The 22,789-nt window shown below is 43.3% G+C and overlaps 1 protein-coding gene across 2 annotated transcripts in view; it reads left to right on the top strand.

Annotated features, from left to right (window-relative positions):
* hexb (hexosaminidase B (beta polypeptide)) overlaps window positions 1-22,789 on the top strand; it is a 64,064-nt gene that overhangs the window by 24,458 nt on the left and 16,817 nt on the right. For both annotated transcript variants that reach the window (XM_068029536.1, XM_068029535.1), the window contains exons 8-9: window positions 4,063-4,149; window positions 19,401-19,473. In XM_068029536.1, coding sequence (XP_067885637.1) covers window positions 4,063-4,149; window positions 19,401-19,473 — 160 coding nt within the window. The remainder of the gene's footprint in view (window positions 1-4,062; window positions 4,150-19,400; window positions 19,474-22,789) is intronic.

Genomic DNA, 22,789 nt, shown 5'->3' with positions numbered 1-22,789 from the left:
TTAAAAATGGCGCCTGCGCAGTGGTGCTTGGCGCCATTGTCGGTGACGGACCGCCTGCCCCCTCCATGTCATTGGGGGGGGGGTAGTGGGAGTGGTCTGCCCTGGCCACTTAAATGAGCCGCCGCGATTAATATCGCACCGGCTGCGCGACATGTGATCCGCATGAGCGGATCACCACTTTTGAAGGTAGCAAGCTTATAAAATCCAGCCCCATATCTTCCTCCAGTCCAAAAATAAAAGTTCATCATTACTCTGTTTCCTGCCAGTCAGTCAACTTTGCACCCATGCCACCCCGTCCCTTTTATTCCATGGGCTTCAACTTTGCTGACAAGTCTGTTACGTGGCACTTTATCAAACACTTTTTGGAAGTCCATGTATACTTCATGACCTTTATCAATCGTCTGTTACTTCATCTAAAGGCGCGATCAAATTAATTAAACATGATTTACCTTAACAAGTTTGTGCTAGCTTTTCTTAATCCACATTTGTCCAAGTGACTGTTAGAAACATTAATCTCGAATAAAATTTAACAGCTTTCCCAACACTGATAAGCTGACTGGTCTGTAGTTGCTGGGTTTATCTTTACACCCCTGTTTTAAAAAAAAAAAAGTGCAACATTTACAATTCTCCAATCCTATGGATCCACCCCTGTAGCAAAGGAGAATTGGAATATTATTTTCACCTTTACTTCCCTCCGTATTCTCAGATGCATCCCATCCAGTCCTGGTTACTTATTGACTTTAAGTACAGCCAGCCTTTCAACAAGCAAACTGCTTGTTATCAATTTACCTCCACTGTCACTACGACTTTGGCAGCATCTCCCCTCATGAAGGCAGATACAAAATATTCATTTAGTACCCCAGTCGTGCCCTCTGCCTCCATGTGCAGATCCCCTTTTGGTCCCTAATCCGTTCCACCCCTCTTCTTACCACCGTTTTATGGTTTATATACCTGTAGAAGACTTTTGGATTCCCTTTCATGTTGGCTGCAGGCTCTTCACATACTTTCACTTTGCTGCTCTTATTTCTTTTTTCATTTCCCCTCAGAACTTTCTATATTCAGCCTGGTTCTCACTTGTATTATCCACCCAACATCCGTCATACGCACCCTTTCTCTGCTTCACCTTATTTTCTATCTCGTCATCCAGGGAACTCTGGCTTTGTTAGTCCTACCTTTTCCCTCGTGGGAATACAGGAACACAAGAATTTGGAGCAGGAGTAGGCCACTCTGCCCCTTGAGCCTGCTCCACCATTCGATAAGATCAGATTGTGGTCTCAACTCTACTTTCCTGTCTGCCTCCCAATAACCCTTGACTTCCTCGTCGATCAAAAATCTATCTAACTCAGCCGTGAATATATTCAGTGACTCAGCCCCTGCTGTTCTCTGGGGAAGAGAATTCCACAGACTAATGACTTAGAGAAAAAAATTCTCCTCATCTTAGTCTTAAATGGAAGACCCCTAATTTTTACCCTATGTCCCCTAGTTCTAGACTTCCCCCACAAGGGGAACCATCCTCTCAGCATCCACCCTGTCAGATCGCTTCAGAATCTTGTATGTTTCAATAAGATCACCTCTTTTCTTTTTAAAACTCCAATGGGTATAGGCCCAAACGACTCAACCTTTCCTCATCAGACAACCCCTTCATCCCAGGAATCAGTTGAGTGAAGCTTCTCTGAACTGCTAATGCATTATACCCTTAAGTAAGGAGACCAAATCTGTACACCGTACTCCAGATGTGGTCTAACTAAGGAATGTACTGCAACTGTACTTGAACTATCTCCTCTTTTAAGGCAGCACATTGTTCTGTTACAGTTTTGCCTGCCAATCTTTCATTCTAATTTACCTGCGCAGATCCATTCTCACCCCATTGAAATTGGCCCCCTCTATTTCAGCCCCCACCCCCCAACTTAATTATTTTGACTTTGGATTGTACCTTGTCCTTCGCCCATAGCTAACCTAAACCTTATGATTGCTGTCTCCTAAATGATCCACTTGTCCCAACCCATTCCCTAAAACCAGAACCAGCAATGCCTTTTTCCTTGTTTGACTAGAAGCATACTGATGTAGAATTCTCCTGAACTTCAGAAAATCTTTCCCCCTCTCTGCCCTTAACCCTATTACTATCCCAGTCTATTTTAGAATAATTAATCTCCCATTATTACTACACCATAATTATTGCACCTCTTTATAATTTCCTTGCAGATTTGTTCCTGTGTATTTTTCCCACTAGTTGGAGGCCTACAGACTACACCCAGTAGTGTAATAGTACCTCTCTGAAATCTTAGCTCTAACCAAATAGATTCTGTCCTTGACCCCACTAGGACATCCCAGCATTGTAATATTCTCCTTAATTGATATTGCCACCACCCCTCCTTTCTTTCCTTCCCTATCTTTCCTGAACACCTTGTATCCAGGAATATTTAGTGCCCAGTCCTGCCCTATTTTTGAGCCAGATCTCCGTTATCACCGCAACATCATACTCCCATGTGGCTATCTGTGCCTGCTGCTCATCATCCTTATTTACCCCACACTGTGCATTCAGATACATGCAATGTAATCCTAATTTAGACCTATTGCACCCCTCTTACTATTTCTTACTCTAGTGTTATGTCTCTTCCAATTCTTGGTGCATCTTATTTTTCCTCTCTAATGTTGCCTTCTGGTTTCCATCCCCTGCCAAGTTAGTTTATATACCCTCCCCAATAGAACTAGCAAACTGCCCTGCAAGGACATTGGCCCCAGCTCTGTTCAAGTGCAAACCGTCTGGCCTGTATAAGTCCCATCTCCCCCAGAACAGGTCCCAATGTCCCAAGAATCTGAAGTGCTCCCTCCTGCACATCTGTCCAGCCACACATCCATCTGCTCTGTCCTTCTATTTCTCTATCCACTAGGACATAGCACCAGGAGTAATCTGGAGATTACTACCTACGAGGTCCTGTTTCTTAATCTCTATCCTAGCTCCCTAAAATCTGCCTGCAGGACCTACTCCTTCTTGTCTATTTGCACTGGTGCCTATTGATCAATATGCATCCTCTCTATCGCTGGTGCATTGTGGCTGCAAGATGTCAGATCTGCAGGATGCACAACAGCAACTCACCATGGTTACAAAGACCATCATCTCCTTTTCTTTACAGCCTTTACTACCAAGCAGGACAAGAGCTACTGTATAATTCTCTACCACCATTGTGGAAGCACCATTGCTACTAGCATTGCAGTAGGTTAAGGGGAAGGACAATCACTGCCACAGGGAAACTAGGGGTGAGCAATAAATGCAGCCTTGATGGGTGTCACTCACCTGAGTTATTTTTATTAAAAAATCTGCAACAAACATTTCCTAAAAGAAAACTGGATCAATGCTTTGCTAAGGGGTTTTTAAAAAGGCATTTGGATGAGTTTGTGACTTCACTGTACATGTGCCTGCAGAGTTACTGGTATGTAATTCACGTTAGCCATGACTGGATGGACTTGTTCAAATCTGTGGGTTGTCTTATGAGGAAAGATTGGACAGGGTAGGCTTGATTCCGCTGGAGTTTAGAAGAGTAAGAGGCGACTTGATTGAAACACATAAGATTCTGAGGGGTCTTGACAGAGGAATGTGGGAAGGATGTTTCCTCTTGTGGGAGAATCTAGACTAGGGGGTCACTGTTTAAAAATAAGGGGTCACCCATTTAAGACTGAGATAAGGAGAAATTTTTTCTGAAGCTTGTGAGTCTTTGGCATTCTCTTCCTCAAAAGGCAGTGGAAGTAATCTTTGAATATTTTTACGGCAGAAGTAGATAGTCTTGATAAGCAAGGTGGTGAAAGATTATTGGGTGTAGGCGGGAATGTGGTTTTGAGGTTACAATCAAAACACCCATGATCATCTTGAATGGCAGAGCAGGCTGGAGGGGCCTAGTGGCCTACTCCTGCTCTTAATTTGTACCTGCACACCTGTTTTGTGTTGCATCAATATTGGAGTGTACTTTTGGTTTAAGCATGCATACTTGTAACCAACAAGGTATTTAACATAAGTATTGGCTAGAGCAAGGCTGTATTTTAACTCCATTTTTGTTTTTCTTGTAGGGAATCCAATCCTGCCATTACACAGTTCATGCAAGAGCAAGGCTTTGGTAGTGACTACAAAAAACTTGAATCTTTCTATATCAAAAAGTAAGCATTTTTGGTGCATTAAATATGTAACTTTGTTATTACATCTATTTGTATACTAAACGATAATATGGATCAATCTGGATGTTTTGTGCATTATATTAAAATTTACTGTCGATGAGGCTGGATTTGCACATGTGCCAATAGCGTGCCACCTTGTGGTTGCCTTGTTGGCAAACGCAGCCTTGTATTAAATACTTGTTTGAAGAGGCTATTGCTGCAATCAGTGCTAAATATCTTTACCATTTTGAATTAAGTTAATCTTGTTTAACTGAACTGGGGATATCAAATTACACTATGCAACAGCACTTGTGATTAATAGCGCATATTACAGTTTGTATGAGGAGGCCATTCAGTTCAAGCTTATTGTGCCTTTGTTACCCAAGGTACCTCTTTTAATCACCTAATTCCCTACTTTTTCTCATCCCTTTTTGATAACTTCCCAAGTACTGCTTTCCCTTCTAAAATGCCTCAATTCATTTCACATTCTCTGAAACACTTTTTCTGCTTAGTTTGAATTCTAAGGTTGTTCTGAATTCCTAAGCTCAAGGAGAGGGTCAACCCTATCTGCCCTTTTAATCCCCTTTGTTATTTTAAATATTTCAATCAGATCACCCCCAATGCCATCCTCAGTGGGGTAGAATGCTAGTTTACCCACAGCATTTAAAACAAGCAGTTTGGGTGCTTTACCTTAGGAAAGATATCACAACTGTGGGTGGTGGGGTGGAGAAGGAGATTTGGAGAGCTAGCTCTGGTGTGAAGGGTGGAATGACAGCTTGCTATACGGTACAATTCTATGGTTCCTAGCTAAGTGTCTTCGTCCCAGGCCTAGTTGATCATTTCTGGGCTATCTTTAAGATCAGTAGATTTTCCAGAGGTGTGATACCCAAAACCTGAACAAGGTTCCAAATGTGGTATAACCAGCACACATTCTATTACAGTAGTGCCTTATTCCTTTACGTCCTATATTTCTTGTGATGAAGCCAATAAACCCCATTTGGCTTATTGAAACTGCAAGTTATTCTTTTTAATACTACTGTAGATGGACTCTTAAATTCTTTGGTTCATGTATGACCCCTACTTCATTTTAGAATTTTAGTTTGGGTACAAGGATGGTGGCTGTGAATACAAAGTGTATTTGACTGCATCTGACATCATTCTGCCCCATTCACTTCACCTTTGTCCATTTTCAGTGTTTTTTAGAATGTATAAGAATGTACAGTTCTGAAGACGTAGAATATAAATTAATTAATTATTGTAGTAATTTAAAAGGGAACTGTTCCCAGTTTGTTGCTGGTGTCATGTCACCACAAGTGTTTTCATCTTATTAACATGAGACAGGCATTTTATTTTGCTCACCCTGAAGTTCTCTTCCACTGACTTGGGAACAGCGAGATGTGAGCAGCATTTGTTCATATCAGTGAAGTGGAATTTTGTGGGGTTTTTTAAAAATAAAGCGGGAATGGTAAAGCTTAAAATAGTAAATGGCAATAAGCAAACCATTAATATGTTAGTGATTTGTGGGTATGGTGCAAGTCTCTAATGTGAAATGTTGGGGAACATAGGGTCTAGTGAGAAGGAGGAACTGTATGAAATCTGTATTGGTAGGGAAATGGTGTTGGGGAAATTGATGGGATTGAAGGCCGATAAATCCTCAGGGCCTGATAATCTACATCCCAGAGTACTTAAGGAAGTGGCCCTAGAAATAGTAGATGCATTGCTGGTCATTTTTCAAAATTCTATAGACACTGGAACAGTTCCAACTAGCTAATGTAACCCCACTATTTTTTTTTTAAAAAAAGGTAGAGAAAACAGGGAATATAGTAGACCTGTTAGCCTGACATCAGTAGTGGGGAAAATGCTAGAGTCCGTTATAAAAGATGTAATCGCAAAGCACTTGGAAAACAATGACAGGATAGGACAAAGTCAACATGGATTTACGAAAGGGAAATCATGCTTGACAAATCTATTGAAATTTTTTGAGGATGTAACTAGTAGAATAGATAAGGGAGAACCAGTGGATGTGGTGTATTTGGACTTTCATAAGGCTTTCGATAAGGTCCCATATAAGAGATTAGCATGCAAAATTAAAGCACATGGGACTGAGGTACTAACATGGATAGAGAACTGGTTAGCAGACAGGAAACAAAGAGTAGGAATAAACGGGTCTTTTTCTGAGTGGTAGGCAGTGAGTAGTGAGGTACCGCAGAGATCAGTGCTAGGACCCCAGCTATTCACAGTATATATTAATGATACAGATGAGGGAATTAAATGTAATGTATCCAAGTTTGCAAACGACACAAAGTTGGGTGGGAGTGTGAGCTGTGAGGAGGATGCAGAGAAGCTCCAGTGTGATTTGGACAGGTTGAGTGAGTGGGCAAATGCATGGCAGATGCAGTATAATGTGGATAAATGTGAGGTTATCCACTTTGGTGGCAAAAACAGAAAGGCAGATTATTTGAACGGCGATAGATTGGGGGGAAAGGGAAAGGTGCAGCGAAACCTGGGTGTCCTTTTGCACCAGTCGTGAAAGTAAGCATGCAGGTGCAGCAGGCAGTCAAGAAGGGAAATGGTATGTTGGCCTTCATAGCGAGAAGATTCAGGAGCAGGGATGTCTTGCTGCAATTATACAAGGCCTTGGTGAGACCACGTCTGGAGTATTGTGTGCAGTTTTGGCTTCCTTATCTGAGGAAGGATGTTCTTGCTATGGAGGGAGTGCAGCGAAGGTTCACCAGACTGATTCCTGGGATGGCAGGACTGATGTATGAAGAGGGATTGGGTCGATTAGGCTCGTGTTCGGTAGAGTTTAGATGAATGAGAGGGGATCTCATAGAAACCTACAAAATTCTAACAGGACTAGACAGATTAGATGCAGGAAGGATGTTCTCTATGGCGGGGGAGTCCTGGACCAGGGGTCACAATCTAAGGATAAGGGGTAAGCTGTTTAGGACTGAGATGAGGAGAGATTTCTTCACCCAGAGAGTGGTGAACCTGTGGAATTCTCTACCATGGAAAGCAGTTGAGGCCAGATCATTAAATATATTCAAGAAAGAGTTAGGTACAGTTCTTCGGGCGATTGTGATCAAGGGATATTTGGCGGAGGCAGAGAGTATCGTAGATAGCATGTATAGAGAGGTCGTCACAACGCAGGCTCAGACTCCACAGGCAGGAAGGGAATGGCTGACCACCAGGCAGAGCAAGAGGACTAGATAGGCAGTGCAGGAATCTCCTGTGGCTATTCCCCTACAAAACAGGTATACTGCTTTTGGATACTGTTGGGGGGAATGGCCTCTCAGGGGAAAGCAGCAACAGCCCAATTTGTTGCACCACGTTTGGCTGTGCTGCACAAGGGAAGAGTAAAAAAGTGTGGAAATGCAATAGTTAGGGGATTCAATTGTAAGGGGAACAGATAGGCGTTTCTGTGGCCACAAATGAGACTCCAGGATGGTATGTTGCCTCCCTGGTGCTGCGGTCAAGGATGTCTCAGAGCGGTTACAGGGCATTCTAAAGAGGGAGGGTGAACAGCCAGTGGTCATGGTACATATTGGTACAAACGACATAGGTTTTAAAAAAAAAAGGATGAGGTCCTAAAAGCAGAATATGGGGAGTTGGTAAGTAAGTTGAAAAGTAGGACCTCAAAGGTAATGATCTCTGGATTACTACCAATACCACGTGCAAGTCAGAGTAGAAATAGCAGGATATATTGGATGAATTCCTAGGACATTGGGACCAGTTCTTGGGGAGGTGGGACCAGTACAAACTGGATGGGTTACACCTGGGGAAGTACTTGCTAGAGTGGTTGGGGAGGGTTAAAACTAAAATGGCAGGGGGATGGGAACCTTTGCAAAAAGTCAGAGGAGGGGGGAATCAAAGACTAGGGGAATAAGAGAAGTGATAGGCATAGAAATCAAGGGCCAGAATCAAACAGGGCCACAGTGAAAACTAGTGGGAAGGGGACAAGTAATGTCAAAAAGATGAGCCTTAAGACTTTGTGCCTTAACGCGCGGAGCATTCACAACAAAGTGGCTGAACTAACCGTGCAAATAGATGTAAACGGAATTACAGAGACATGGCTGCAGGGTGACCAGGGATGGGAAATGAACATCCAGGGGTATTCAGTATTTAGGAAGGACAGACAAAAAGTAAAAGGCGGTGGAGTTGCATTGCTAGTTAAAGAGGAAATTAGTGCAATAGTGAGGAAGGATATTCGCTCTGAAGATGTGGAATCTGTATGGGTAGAGCTGAGAAACACTAAGGGGCAAAAAACATTACTGGGGATTGTATATAGACCCCCAGACTGTTATGGTGATGTTGGGAATGGAACAGAAAATTAGAGACGCATGCGATAAAGGAACATCTGTAATTATGGGTGACTTTAATCTGCATATAGATTGGACAAATCAAATTAGTCACAATACCGTAGAGGCGGAATTCATGGAGTGTATATGGGATGGTTTTCTGGACCAATACGTTGAGGGACCAACTAGAGAACAGGCCATCCTAGATTTTGTATTGTGTAATGAGAGAGGAATAATTGACAATCTAGTTGTGTGAGACCTCTTGGGGATGAGCGACCATAATATGATAGAATTCTTCAAGATGGAGAGTGACGTAGTTGATTGAGACTAGGGTCCTGAAGCTTCAAGGAAACTACGAAGGTATGAGGCGTGAGTTGGACATGATGGATTGGAAAACATTACTTAAAGGGATGACTGTGGATAGGCAATGGCAAACATTCAAAGAGCGCATGGATGAATTGCAACAATTGTTTATTCCTGTCTGGCGTAAAAGTAAAACGGGAAAGGTAGCCGAACAATGGCTAACAAGGGAAATTAGAGGTAGCATTAGATCCAAGGAAGAGGCATACAAGTTTGCCAGAAAAAACAACAGACCTGAGGATTGGGAGCAGTTTAGAATTCAGCAAAGGAGGACCAAGGGATTGATTGATGAGGGTAAAATAAGAGTACGAGAGTAAGCTTGCGGGGAACATAAAAGCTGACTGTAAAAGTTTCTATAGGTACGTGAAGAGAAAAAGATTGAAGACAAATATAGGTCTCTTACAGTCAAAAACAGGGAAATTTATTATGGAGATCAAAGAAATGGCTGACTGACTAAATGCATACTTTGGTTCTGTTTTCACAAAGGAGGACACAAATATCATACCAGAAATGTTGGGGAACACCAGGTTTAGTGAGGGGGAGGAACTGAAGGAAATCAGTAGAGAAATGGTGTTGGGGAAATTGATGGGATTGAGGCCGATTAAATCCCCTGGGCCTGATAATCTATATCCCAGAGTACTTAAGGAAGTGGCCCTAGAAATAGTGGATGCATTGGTGGTCATCTTCCAAGATTCTATAGATTCTAGAGCAGTTCCTACAGATTGGAGGGTAGCTAATATAACCCCACTATTTAAAAAGGGCAGTAGAGACAAAACAGGGAAGTACAGACCATTCCACCAGTGGGGAAAATTCTAGAGTCCATTATCAAAGATTTTATAGCAGAGCACTTGGAGAACAGTTGTAGAATCGGATAGAGTCAGGATGAGTTTACGAAAGGGAAATCATGCTTGACAAATCTACTAGAATTCTTCAAGGATGTAATTAGTAGAGTTGATGAAGGGGATTTGGACTTTCAGAAGGCTTTTGACCCACATAAGAGATTAGCATGTAAATTAAAGCGCATGGGATTGGGAGTAGTGTATTGTGATGGATAGAAAATTGGTTGGCGGACAGGAAACAAAGAGTAGGAATAAATGGGTCTTTTTCCAAATGGCAGGCAGTGACTAGTGGGGTACCGCAGGGATCGGTGTTAGGACCCCAGCTATTCACAATATATATTAGTGATTTAGATGAGGGAACTAAATGTAATATCTCCAGATGTGCAGATGACACAAAACTGGGAGGGAGGGTGATTTGTGAGGAGGATGCAGAGAGGCTTCAGGGTGATTTGGACAAGCTGAGTGAGTGGGCTAATGCATGGCAGATGCGGTATAATGTGGATAAATGTGAGGTTATCCACTTTGGTAGCAAAAACAGGAAGGCAGATTATTATCTGAACAGCTATAAACTGAGAGAGGGGAATATGCAGAGAGACCTGGGTGTTCCCGTACACCAGTTACTGAAGGTAAGCATGCAGGTGCAACAGGCAGTAAAAAAGGCAAATGGTATGTTAGTCTTCATAGCGAGAGGATTCGAGTTGAGGAGCAGGGTTGTCTTACTGCAATTATACAGGGCCTTGGTGAGGCCACACCTGGAATATTGTGTGCAGTTTTGGTGTCCTTATCTGAGGAAGGATGTTCTTGCTAAAGAGGGAGTGCAGCGAAGGTTTACCAGACTGATTCCTGGGGTGGTGGGACTGACGTATGAGGAGAGATTGAGTCGGTTCGGATTATATTCGCTGGCGTTCAGAAGAGTGAGGGGGGGAATCTCGTAGAAACCTATAAAATTCTAACAGGACTTGACCGGGTAGATGCAGGAAGGATGTTCCTGATGGTGGGGGAGTCCAGAATCAGGGGTCATAGTCTAAGGGTATGGAGTAAACCTTTCAGGACTGAGATGAGGAGAAATTTCTTCACCCAGAGATTGGTGAGCCTGTGGAATTTGCTACCACAGAAAGCAGTTGAGGCCAAAACATTGTATATTTTCAAGAAGGAGTTAGATGTAGCTCTTGGGGTGAAAGGGATCAAAGGATATGGGGGGAAAGTGGGAACAGGTTACTGAGTTTGGATGATCAGCTATGATCGTATTGAATGGCGGAACAGGCTCGAAGGGTCGAATGGCTGACTCCTATTCCTACCTTTTTCTATGTTTCTTTTATCTTAGATCTCATATTTTGGGAAATTCATATCAATGTGAGAATATTGGCCATAATTTGCTGCAGCAGGGCATCTAACTGCATTCGCTATTAGTTAGACTTACTCTTGAGTGTTTAGGAGTTTCATTTTTTTTCCATGGCAAATGGCTAAAAGTGCAAGTTGATAATGGTGCAGTGAGGGAAAGTGAGTATCTGGGCCCAAGTGAACTGGGCCGTCTTAACCAATTACATTGAAGGACTGAGAAGGAAGTATAAATTTGAGTGGGTGAATTCAACATAAAATGAGGTACAAAAAAGGCTGAGAAAGATTAAAGAGAGAAGGGGACAAAGAAAAAGTTTATGAAAAAATTAAGTTCTTAAATTTTACATTTTAAAAGGCTCCTACAATTGATATCAGAAGAACTGAGACTCCACACTTCTTTAATTTTCAGTGTCAGAGAAGTTGACTGGAAGCAATTATCACTGATCAAAGGTGCACTTAATCTAAATAAGACTTGATTTTCTGTGGAGAGATAATTTGTATCTACTGCCGAAATGCAGCAACTTTGCACGATTCAATGCTGAGGCAGATGGTCAGTTGCTGTTTTCACAAAGCTAAAGGATCAGCACAGCAGGGATGACAATATTTGGATATTTGAGTCTAACCGCACATATGCTCCTTGCCTGAAATTGCTGTACCATTTATGTGTAGGTAACAGTGAAAGCCATTAGCCCCACCATTATTTTTACAGCAAACTATGACCCATTGACATTTTGCCCAAACTGGCCTAAGGCCACATTTGAAACTTGTCATTTCCCAGCAGTGGCATCAGAAACCTGACTAGTTACAATTCAAGTGTATTTAATGGGTAAAGTTGGGAAAACAGTGTGTAGATTGCAAGCTGAGTGTGGAGATTAGAGTTTGGCGAGTGGGAATTTTAAGTGTTATCTTTATAAAAGTCTGGTCTGCAGTTGGCGTTTAACTAGGATTTGCCCTCGAGACAAAGTAGGGTTAAGAAGGTAGTGAGTTTCTTAGTTTTAGGCAGGGATTAACCGGCTGTACTGCAGAGTAGCTGATTAGTTAAGTAGCTGACCAGTCAAATATGGTTGCTGCAGTTTCAGCTTCAAAAGGTAGAAATACAGAGGTCTGAGTGCAGATTGTAAGCTGAATGTGGAGATTCGGGTTTGGTGAGTGGTGTGTTCGGTGAAGTGGGGAGGAGATGCTCCATTTTTCTATTTTTTTCCCCCACTCTTTTAACTCTCGTGTTTGGTTCTTGCTTCAGTGTAGTGGAAAGAGCTAGTTGGTGAGTAACTGGTAAGCTATTCTAATTATAATAAATAGTCTGTAAAGTTAAGGTATGGCAGTGCAATTCCTCCAAGTGGCATGTGGGAAGTCCTAGACACACCATGTGTCCTAGACAAACACATCTGCAGGACGTGTCACCAGCTTGAGCTCTGGGTTTCAGAATGCGAACGGCGCTGGAGTCACTGTTGTGCATCCACGAGGCAAAGGACCACATGGATAGCACGTTTAGGGAGGTGATCACACCACAGGTTAGGAGCATGCTGGCAGATAGGGAATGGGACGTCTAAGTGAACCAAGCAGGTAGTGCAGGAGTCCCCTGATATGATCTCTCTCATCGATTTTCCATTTTGAATACTGGTGAGGATGATGATTCCTAGGAGGAGTGCAGTCACAGCCAAGTTTGTGATACCATAGGTGGCTCAGCTGCACAGCAGGGGAGGAAGAGGAGCGGAACACCAGTAGTGATAGGGGACTCGTTAGTTAAAAGAACAGACAGGTGTTTCTGCGGCAGTAAACATGACTCCAGGATGGCATTTTGCCTCCTTGGTGCCAGGGCCAAGGATGTCACAGAGCAGCTTCAGGACATTCTTGTGGGGGAGGGTGAACAGCCAGAGGTCGTGGTCCACATTGGTACCAATGACATAGGTAAGAAGGGGGATGAGGTCCTGAAAGCAGATTTTAGGGAGCTAGGAAGGAGATTAAAAAGCAGGACCTCAAAAGCAGTAATCTCAAGATTAGTCCCAGTCCCATGTGCAAGTGATCATAGGAATAGGAGAATTGAGCGATTGAACATGTGACTGGCAAACTGGTGTAGGAGGGAGGGCATCAGATTTCTGAGACATTGGGACCAGTTCTGGGGCAGTTGGGACCTGTACAAGTTGGACGGGTTGCATCTTAGCAGGACTGGGACGAACATCCTTGCAGAGAGATTTGCTAGTGCTATTGGGGAGAGTTTAAACTAAATTGTCAGGGGTGGGGGGTGGCGGTATTGATTAAGGAGAGTATTGCAGTGCTGGAGAAAAAGGATGTCCGAGAGGGGTCAAGGACACAATCAATTTGGCTTGAGCTAAGCAACAAAAAAGGTGCAGTTACATTGCTCGGTGGTATCTAGAGGCTGCCAGTTAGTGGGAAGGACGTGGAGGAACAAATTTGCAAGGAAATTAGAGAGGTGCAAATATTATAGAGTAGTTATAATGGGGGACTTTAATTATCCATACATAGACTGGGATAATAGTAGTGTAAAGGGCACTGAGGGGCAAGAGTTCCTAGAGTGTGTTCAGCAAACTTTTCTACAACAGAATGTGGCTAGTCCAACAAAGAAAGGAGGCACTGCTAGACCTGGTTCTTAGTAGGCCAAGTGGATCATGTATCAGCAGGAGTGCATTTAGGGAATAGTGATCATTGTATCATAAGGTTTAGGCTGACTATTGAAAAGGGCAAAGAGCAATCCAGGCTAAGAATAATTAATTGGGCCAACTTCAATGGGGTAAGAATGGAGCTGGAGCAAATAAACTGGAGTCAAAAGCTGGCAGGAAAACCAGTAGATGAATAATGGGTGACCTTCAAAGAAGAGATCGTTTGGGCACATTAGGAAATTAGGGCAAACAAATCCAGAGCTCCCTGGATGGCAAAAGAGATAGGGATTAAGATAAAGAAAAAAAAGTGTACTTATGACATGCCAGGTAGAAAATACTATTGAGAACCAGGATAAATATAGAAGGTCCAGAAGGGAAGTGAAAAAGCAAATGAGTGAAGCAAAAAGAGAGCATGAAACGAGCTAGCATTAAAGGGAATCCCAAAGTTTTCTATCGGCATATAAATAGTAAAAGGGTGGTAAAAGGAGGAGTGGGGCTGATTAGGGACCAGAAAGGGGATTTACACACGGAGGCAGAGGGCATAGCTGAGGTATTAAATGAAGACTTTGCATTTGTCTTTGCCTGGGTTTGCATCTTCTTCCTTGGTAATGTTGAAAGAGGAGATAAGTCAGACACTAGAGGGGTTTAAAATTGATAAAGTGGAAGTATTAGATAGGCTGTCTGTACTTAAAGTTGATAAAGCACCAGGACCAGATGAGATGCATCCAAGTATACTGAGGGAAATGAGGGTGAAAATTGTGGAGGCACTGACCATAATTTTTCAGTCTTCCTTAGACTTGGTGCCAGAGGACTGGAGAATTGCAAACATTACACCCTTGTTCAAAAAATGATGTAAAGATAAGCCCAGCAACTACAGACCAGTCAAATTTAACTTCGGTGGTGGGAAAACTTGTAGAAAAAATAATTCGGAACAAAATCAATAGTCACCTGGACAAATGCGAGTTAATTAAGGAAAGCCAGCATGGATTTCTTAAGGGGAAAAAATCATGTTTAACTAACTTGCTGGAGTTTTTTGAGAGGGTAACAGAGTGTTGATGTGGTGTACATGCACTTTCAAAGGCGTTTGATGCAGTGCTACCTAACAGACTTGTGAGCAAACCTGTAGCTCATGGAATAAAAGGGATGGTAGCAGCATAGTACGAAATTGGCTGAGTGATAGGAAACAGAGTGTTGGTTAGTGGATGTTTTTCAGACTGGAGGAAGGTTTGTAGTGGAGTTCCCCAGGGATCAGTGTTGGGGACCCTTGCTTTTCCTGATGTTTATTAATGACCTAGACCTTGGTGTATAGGGCATAATTTCAAAGTTTACAGATGCGCCACAGGGTGGCACAGTGGTTAGCACTGCAGCCTCACAACTCCAGGGACCTGGGTTCGATTCTGGGTACTGCCTGTGTGGAGTATGCAAGTTCTCCCTGTGACCGCGTGGGTTTTCGCCGGGTGCTCCGGTTTCCTCCCACAGCCCAAGACTTGCAGGTTGATGGGTAAATTGGCCATTGTAGATTGCCTTTAGTGTAGGTAGGTGGTAGGGAATATGGGATTACTGTAGGGTTAGTATAAATGGGTGGTTGTTGGTCGGCACAGACTCGGTGGGCCGAAGGGCGTGTTTCAGTGCTGTATCTCTAAATAAATAAATAATGATACGAAACTTGGAAGCATTGTGAACTGTGAGGAGGATAGTATAGAATTTCAAAAGGACATAGACAAGTTGGTGGAATGGGCAGACAGGTGGCAGATGAAGTTCAGTGAAGTGATTCATTTTGGTAGGAAGAACCTGGAGAGACAATATAAAATAAAGGGTACAATTCTAAAGGGGGTGCAGGAGCAGAGAGGCGTATATGTGCATAAGCCAATGAAGGTGGCAGGACAGGTTAAGAGAGTGGTTAATAAAGCATACAGTATCCTGGGCTTTAATAATAGGGGCACAGAGTACAAGAGCAAAGAAATTATGTTGAACTTGTATAATACACTAGTTTGGCCTCAGTTCTGGGCACTGCACTTTAGGAAAGACGTGCGGGCATTGGAGAGAGTCCAGAAAAAATTCACGAGAATGTTCCAGGGATGAGGAATTTCAGATAGATTGAAGAACAAAGAAAATTACAGCATAGGAACAGGCCCTTCGGCCCTCCAAGCCTACGCCGATCCAAATCCTCTGTCTAAACCTGTCGCCTATTTTCTAAGGGTCTGTATCTCTACTTCCTGCCCATTCATGTATCTGTCTAGATACATCTTGAAAGACGCTATCGTGCCCGCGTCTACCACCTCCGCTGGCAATGCGTTCCAGGCACCCACCACCCTCTGTGTAAAGAACTTTCCACGCATATCCCCCCTAAACTTGTCCCCTCTCACTTTGAACTCGTGTCCCCTTGTAATTGAATCCCCCACTCTGGGGGGGGAAAAAGCTTCTTGCTATCCACCCTGTCTATACCTCTCATGATTTTGTACACCTCAATCAGGTCCCCCCTCAACCTCAGTCTTTCTAATGAAAATAATCCTAATCTACTCAACCTCCCTTCATAGCTAGCACCCTCCATACCAGGCAACATCCTGGTGAACCTCCTCTGCACCCTCTCCAAAGCATCCACATCCTTTTGGTAATGTGGTAACCAGAACTGCACGCTGTATTCCAAATGTGGCCAAACCAAAGTCCTATACAACTGTAACATGACCTGCCAACTCTTGTACTCAATACCCCGTCCGATGAAGGAAAGCATACCGTATGCCTTCTTGACCACTCTATTGACCTGCGTTGCCACCTTCAGGGAACAATGGACCTGAACACCCAAATCTCTCTGGACATCAATTTTCCCCAGGACTTTTCCATTTACTGTGTAGTTCACTCTTGAATTGGATCTTCCAAAATGCATCACCTTGCATTTGCCCTGATTGAACTCCATCTGCCATTTCTCTGCCCAACTCTCCAATCTATCTATATTCTGCTGTATTCTCTGACAGTCCCCTTCACTATCTGCTACTCCACCAATCTTAGTGTCGTCTGCAAACTTGCTAATCAGATCTCCTATACTTTCCTCCAAATCATTTATGTATATCACAAGCAACAGTGGTCCCAGCACGGATCCCTGTGGAACACCACTGGTCACACGTCTCCATTTTGAGAAACTTCCTTCCACTGCTACTCTCTGTCTCCTGTTGCCCAGCCAGTTCTTTATCCATCTAGCTAGTACACCCTGGACCCCATGCGCCTTCACTTTCTCCATCAGCCTACCATGGGGAACCTTATCAAACGCCTTACTGAAGTCCATGTAGATGACATATACAGCCCTTCCCTCATCAATCAACTTTGTCACTTCCTCAAAGAATTCTATTAAGTTGGTAAGACATGACCTTCCCTGCACAAAACCATGTTGCCTATCACTGATGAGCCCATTTTCTTTCAAATGGGAATAGACCCTATCCCACAGTATCTTCTCCAGCAGCTTCCCTACCACTGACGTCAGGCTCACCGGTCTGTAATTACCTGGATTATCCCTGCTACCCTTCTTAAACAAGGGGACAACATTAGCAATTCTCCAGTCCTCCGGCACCTCACCCATGTTTAAGGATGTTGCAAAGATATCTGTTAAGGCCCCAGCTATTTCGTCTCTCGCTTCCCACAGTAACCTGGGATAGATCCCATCCGGACCTGGGGACTTGTCCACCTTAATGCCTTTTAGAATACCCAACACTTCCTTCCTCCTTATGCCGACTTGACCTAGAGTAATCAAACATCTGTCCCTAACCTCAACATCTGTCATGTCCCCCTCCTCGGTGAATACCGATGCAAAGTACTCGTTTAGAATCTCACCCATTTTCTCTGACTCCACGCATAACTTTCCTCCTTTGTCCTTGAGTGGGCCAATCCTTTCTCTAGTTACCCTCTTGCTCCTTATATATGAATAAAAGGCTTTGGGATTTTCCTTAACCCTGTTTGCTAAAGATATTTCATGACCCCTTTTAGCCCTCTTAATTCCTCGTTTCAGATTGCACCTACAATGCCGATATTCTTTCAAAGCTTCGTCTTTCTTCAGCCGCCTAGACCTTATGTATGCTTCCTTTTTCCTCTGAGCTAGTCTCTCAATTTCACCTGTCATCCATAGTTCCCTAATCTTGCCATTTCTACCCCTCATTTTCACAGGAACATGTCTCTCCTGCACGCTAATCAACCTCTCTTTAAAAGCCTCCCACATATCAAATGTGGATTTAGCTTCAAACAGCTGCTCCCAATCTACATTCCCCAGCTCCTGCCGAATTTTGGTATAGTTGGCCTTCCCCCAATTTAGCACTCTTCCTTTAGGACCACTCTCGTCTTTGTCCATGAGTATTCTAAAACTTACGGAATTGTGATCACTATTCCCAAAGTAGTCCCCTACTGAAACTTCAACCACCTGGCCGGGCTCATTCCCCAACGCCAGGTCCAGTATGGCCCCTTCCCGAGTTGGACTATTTACATACTGCTCTAGAAAACCCTCCTGGATGCTCCTTACAAATTCTGCTCCATCTAGACCTCTAACACTAAGTGAATCCCAGTCAATGTTGGGAAAATTAAAATCTCCTATCATCACCACCCTGTTGCTCCTACATCTTTCCATAATCTGTTTACATATTTGTACCTCTATCTCACGCTCGCTAGTACAGCCCCAACATTGTTACCGCACCCTTCCTATTTCTGAGTTCTGCCCATATTGCCTCACAGCTCGAGTCCTCCGTAGTGCCTTCCTTCAGCACAGCTGTGATATCCTCTTTGACCAGTAATGCAACTCCTCCACCCCTTTTACCTCCCTCTATCCCGCCTGAAGCATCGGTATCCTGGGATATTTAGTTGCCAATCATGCCCTTCCCTTAACCAAGTCTCAGTAATAGCAATAACATCATACTCCCAGGTACTAATCCAAGCCCTAAGTTCATCTGCCTTACCTACTACACTTCTTGCATTAAAACAAATACACCTCAGACCACCAGTCCCTTTGCTTTCATCATCTGCTCCCTGCCTACTCTTTCCCTTAGTCACGCTGACTTCATTATCTAGTTCCTTACAGGCTTTAGTTCCTACCTCCTTACTCTCCACTGACCTCATTTGGTTCCCATCCCCCTGCCACATTAGTTTAAACCCTCCCCAACAGCGTTAGCAAAAGCACCCCCAAGGACATTGGTTCCAGTCTGGCCCAGGTGTAGACCGTCCAATTTGTAATAGTCCCACCTCCCCCAGAACCGGTCCCAATGTCCCAAAAATCTGAACCCCTCCCTCCTGCACCATCTCTCAAGAAGTTAGGACTTTTTTTTCTTTTGGAGAAGAGAAGGCCGAGAGGTGATTTTAGTGATTCAAAATCCTGAGGGGTCTGAACAGAATACATAGAGAGAAACTGTTCCCATTCGTGAAAGGATCACGAACGAGAGGGTACAGATTTAAAGTAATGGGCAAGAGAAGCAAAAGTGACATGAGGAAAAACTTTTTCACAATGAATGGTTAAGGTCTGGAATGTGCTGCCTGAGAATGTGGTGGAGGCAAGTTCAACTGAAGCATTCAAAAGGGAATTAGACAGTTATATGAAAAGGAAGAATGTGCAGAGTTATGTGGAGAAGGCAGGGGAATGGAAATGAGGGAATGTGTCTTTCAGAGAACCAGTGTGGACACAATGGGCTGATCGGCCTCATTCTGCACTGTAACTATTCTGTTGTGCAAATGTTTCCTGTAGTCAGTGCTGTAGCTAGACACAAATACTCCTTGGTAATTTTGTTTCCCTTTTGCAGATGGATATACTGACTTCATATGTGCATTACTTGCAGAGTTCTGGATATTGTAACAGCCAATCTGAAGGGTTACATGGTCTGGCAGGAGGTCTTTGATAATGGAGTGAAGGTAAGTATGTAACTGGCTTGGACTTCATATATTTGAAAAAAAAGTACTAAATGCAGTATAGTCTTGGTGTTTCTAGTATTTAAAGCAGTAGCTAGTACTAGAATTGTATTTGTCTGATTAATGGATATTAATTTTGTTAATGGTGTGGTGTACTTGCACTTATGGGAGCAGCTGTAGTTAGAATGTCAGATGTGCAAACTGTTTCATAAAGTCCACTTCCAGGTACTTAAAGAATTTTGAACTTTGATAGAGGCTTGAACATTGCATGTTTTTTTAAATTAGACTCCTATCTTTTTTCAGTTTCTGACTCTGCTCTGATGCTTGATATTGCATGGCTTGATTGCAGCTTAATTGTTTTTCGCTGTATTCATAAGGTTTCTTGGTATAACTTAAGAGAAAAAAGACTAAGTTAACCAAATTGTTTAAACTAAATACTTTTTAATTTTAAAACAAATAACTCCTGTTCTTCAAAATAATATGTATTTCAGTATTTTCTAAGCAACTTTGAGGTAACATGGTACTTGTGGAACAGATCTACCAGGCCTGAGGACTCTTGAATTGTAATGACCTGTAATCTACATATCTAGATTAAATAAAGCAGTGTGGTACATTTGTAAAATGCCCTTTTTTAATGTGTATATACACATATCAAATACTATATTGTTGTGATCATGCTTTATTTTCCCATTGTAGTGACTATGCTACACTAATCTGCATCAGCTGGTTAAGGGCAATAGAACATAGTGTTTCATCAGGTGGGCTGTTCCAAATTTTTTTTAAAGAATGCAGTTATTAAAGTCACAGGCTTCACCAAATATAACTTTTTTTCTGCTTTTAGTAGTTTTGAATATTAGTTTTTCCAAGGATGTTTTGAAATTATATCTAGATCGTAACTTATCCTGCATAGGACAGCCTCAATTGTAAATCTTCTGCACCTCTCCAATTTCTTCACATCCTTCCTAAAGCGTGGTGTCCAGAATTGGACATAACCCTCTAGTTCAGGCTGAACCAGTGCTTTATAAAGATTCACCATAACTTCCTCGCTTTTGTACTCTAAGCCTCAATTTATAAAGGCCAGGATCCCGTATGTTGTCTTAACTGCTTTCTCAACCTGCCCTGCTACCTTCAATGATTTGTGCACATATACCCATAGGTCCCTCTGCTCCTGCACCCCCTTTAGAATTATATCCTTTCATTTATGTTACATTTCCATAGGAAGAATGAGGAAAGGCATCACTTCACACTTTTTTCCATTAAATTTTATCTGCTACATGTCTGCCCATTCCTCCAACCAATCTGTCTTCTTGAAATCTATCACTATCCTCCTCACAGTTCATAATACACGCAAGTTTTTATCATCTGCAAATTTTGAAAATGTGCCCTGTACACCCAAGTCTATGTCATTCATATAGATCAAGAACAGCAGTGGTCCTACCCCTGGGGAACCCCACTAGCTACGTTCCTTCAGACTGAAAAACAACTGTTTACTACACAATTTCCTGTCACACTCACCCAACCTTCTATTTATGCTGCCACAGTCCCTTTTTATTTCTTGAGCTTCAACTTAATAAATCCATAATAAAAACAAGAAATGCTGGAAATACCTTTCGTCGGAACTGGCAAATATTGGAAATGTAAAAGGTTTTAAGCAAGTAAAGCGGGGGTGGAGCAAGAGATGACAAAAGAGATGTTGTTAGGACAAGGTCACAGAATAACTCACCAGAAGGTCATGGAGCAAAGGCAAACGGCATGTTAATAGTGTTAAAAGACAAAGCATTAGTACAGAGAGGGTGTTAATTGACGGAAGTAACAGCCCTGGCCCTAAGCACAAACATGAAAAAAACAGTGGGTAGGCACAGTAGAAACAAACTAAAATAAAATAAACGAATAAAGAAAAAATAACTAAAAATAAAAAGGGGGGCCCGTCATGCTCTGAAATTATTGAACTCAATGTTCAGGCTGTTAGTGTGCCTAATCGGTAAATGAGTTGCTGTTCCTCGAACTTGTGTTGATGTTCACTGGAACACTGCCCAGGGCACAGATGTGGGCATGAGAGCAGCTGGCGGGGGGGGTGGGGGGGGGGGGGGGATAGGTGGGGAGAGGGGAGGGGTGTTTAAATGGCTAGCAACCGGAAGCTCGGGGTCATGCTTTCAGACTGAGCGGAGGTGTTCTGCAAAGCGGTCACCCAATCTGCGTTTGCTCTCCCCAGTGTAGAGGAGACCACATTGTGAGCAGCGAATACAGTATACTGCATTGAAAGAAGTACAAGTAAATTGCTGCTTCACCTGAAAGGAGTGTTTGGGCCTTTGGATAGTGAGGAGAGAGGAGGTAAATGGGCAGGTATTGCACCTCTTGTGGTTGCATGGGAAGGACGAGGTGGTGGAGATAATGGAGGAGTGGACCAGAGTGTCGCGGAAGAAACTATCCCTTCAGAATGCTGACAGGAGCGGGGAGGGGAAGATGCGTTTGGCATCATGTTGGACGTGGAGGAAATGGCGCAGGATGATTCTTTGGATGTGGGGGCCGGTGGGGTGGAAAGTGAGGACAAGGGGAACCCTGTCGCAGTTCTGGGAGGGAAGGGATGAGGGTCGAGGTGTGGGAAATGGGCTGCACACGGTTGAGGGCCCTGTCAACCACAGCGGGGGGGAATCCTCGGTTGAGAAAAAAAGGAAGACCTATCAGAAGCGCTGTCATGGAAGGTAGCATCATCAGAGCAGATGCGATGGAGACAGAGAAACTGGTAGAATGGAATGGAGTCCTTACAGAAGGCAGGGTGTGAAGAAGTGTAGTCAAGGTAGCTGTGGGAGTCGGTGGGCTTATGAATATTACACAGCCTATCCCCAGAGATGGAGACAGAAGTTGAAGGGAAGTGTCGGAGATGGACCTTTTAAAGATGAGAGAAGGGTGGAAATTAGAAGTAAAGTTGATAAAGTTTTCTAGTTCGGATGGGAGCAGGAAATGACATTGATACTGTAATCAATGTACTGGAAAAAGAGTTGGGGGTGGGGGCCTGGGTAGGACCGGAACAAGGAATGTTCGACATATCCCACAAAAAGACAGGCATAACTAGGACCCATGCGGGTACCCATAGCAACACCTTTTACTTGAAGGAAGTGAGTGGAATTGAAGGAGAAGTTGTTCAATGTGAGAACAAGTTCAGCCAGGCGGAGGAGGGTGGTTGTGGATGGGGACTGGTTGGACCTCTAATCAAGGAAGAAGCGGAGAGCCCTCAAATCATCCTGGTGGGGGATGGAGGTGTAGAGAGATTGGACTTTCATAGTGAAGAGGAGGCGGTTAGGGCCAGGAAACTGGAAAT

Source organism: Heterodontus francisci, chromosome 4, assembly GCF_036365525.1.
Source record: "Heterodontus francisci isolate sHetFra1 chromosome 4, sHetFra1.hap1, whole genome shotgun sequence".
Classification (NCBI taxonomy): domain Eukaryota; kingdom Metazoa; phylum Chordata; class Chondrichthyes; order Heterodontiformes; family Heterodontidae; genus Heterodontus; species Heterodontus francisci.
This window is presented reverse-complemented; position numbering and strand designations above follow the sequence as displayed.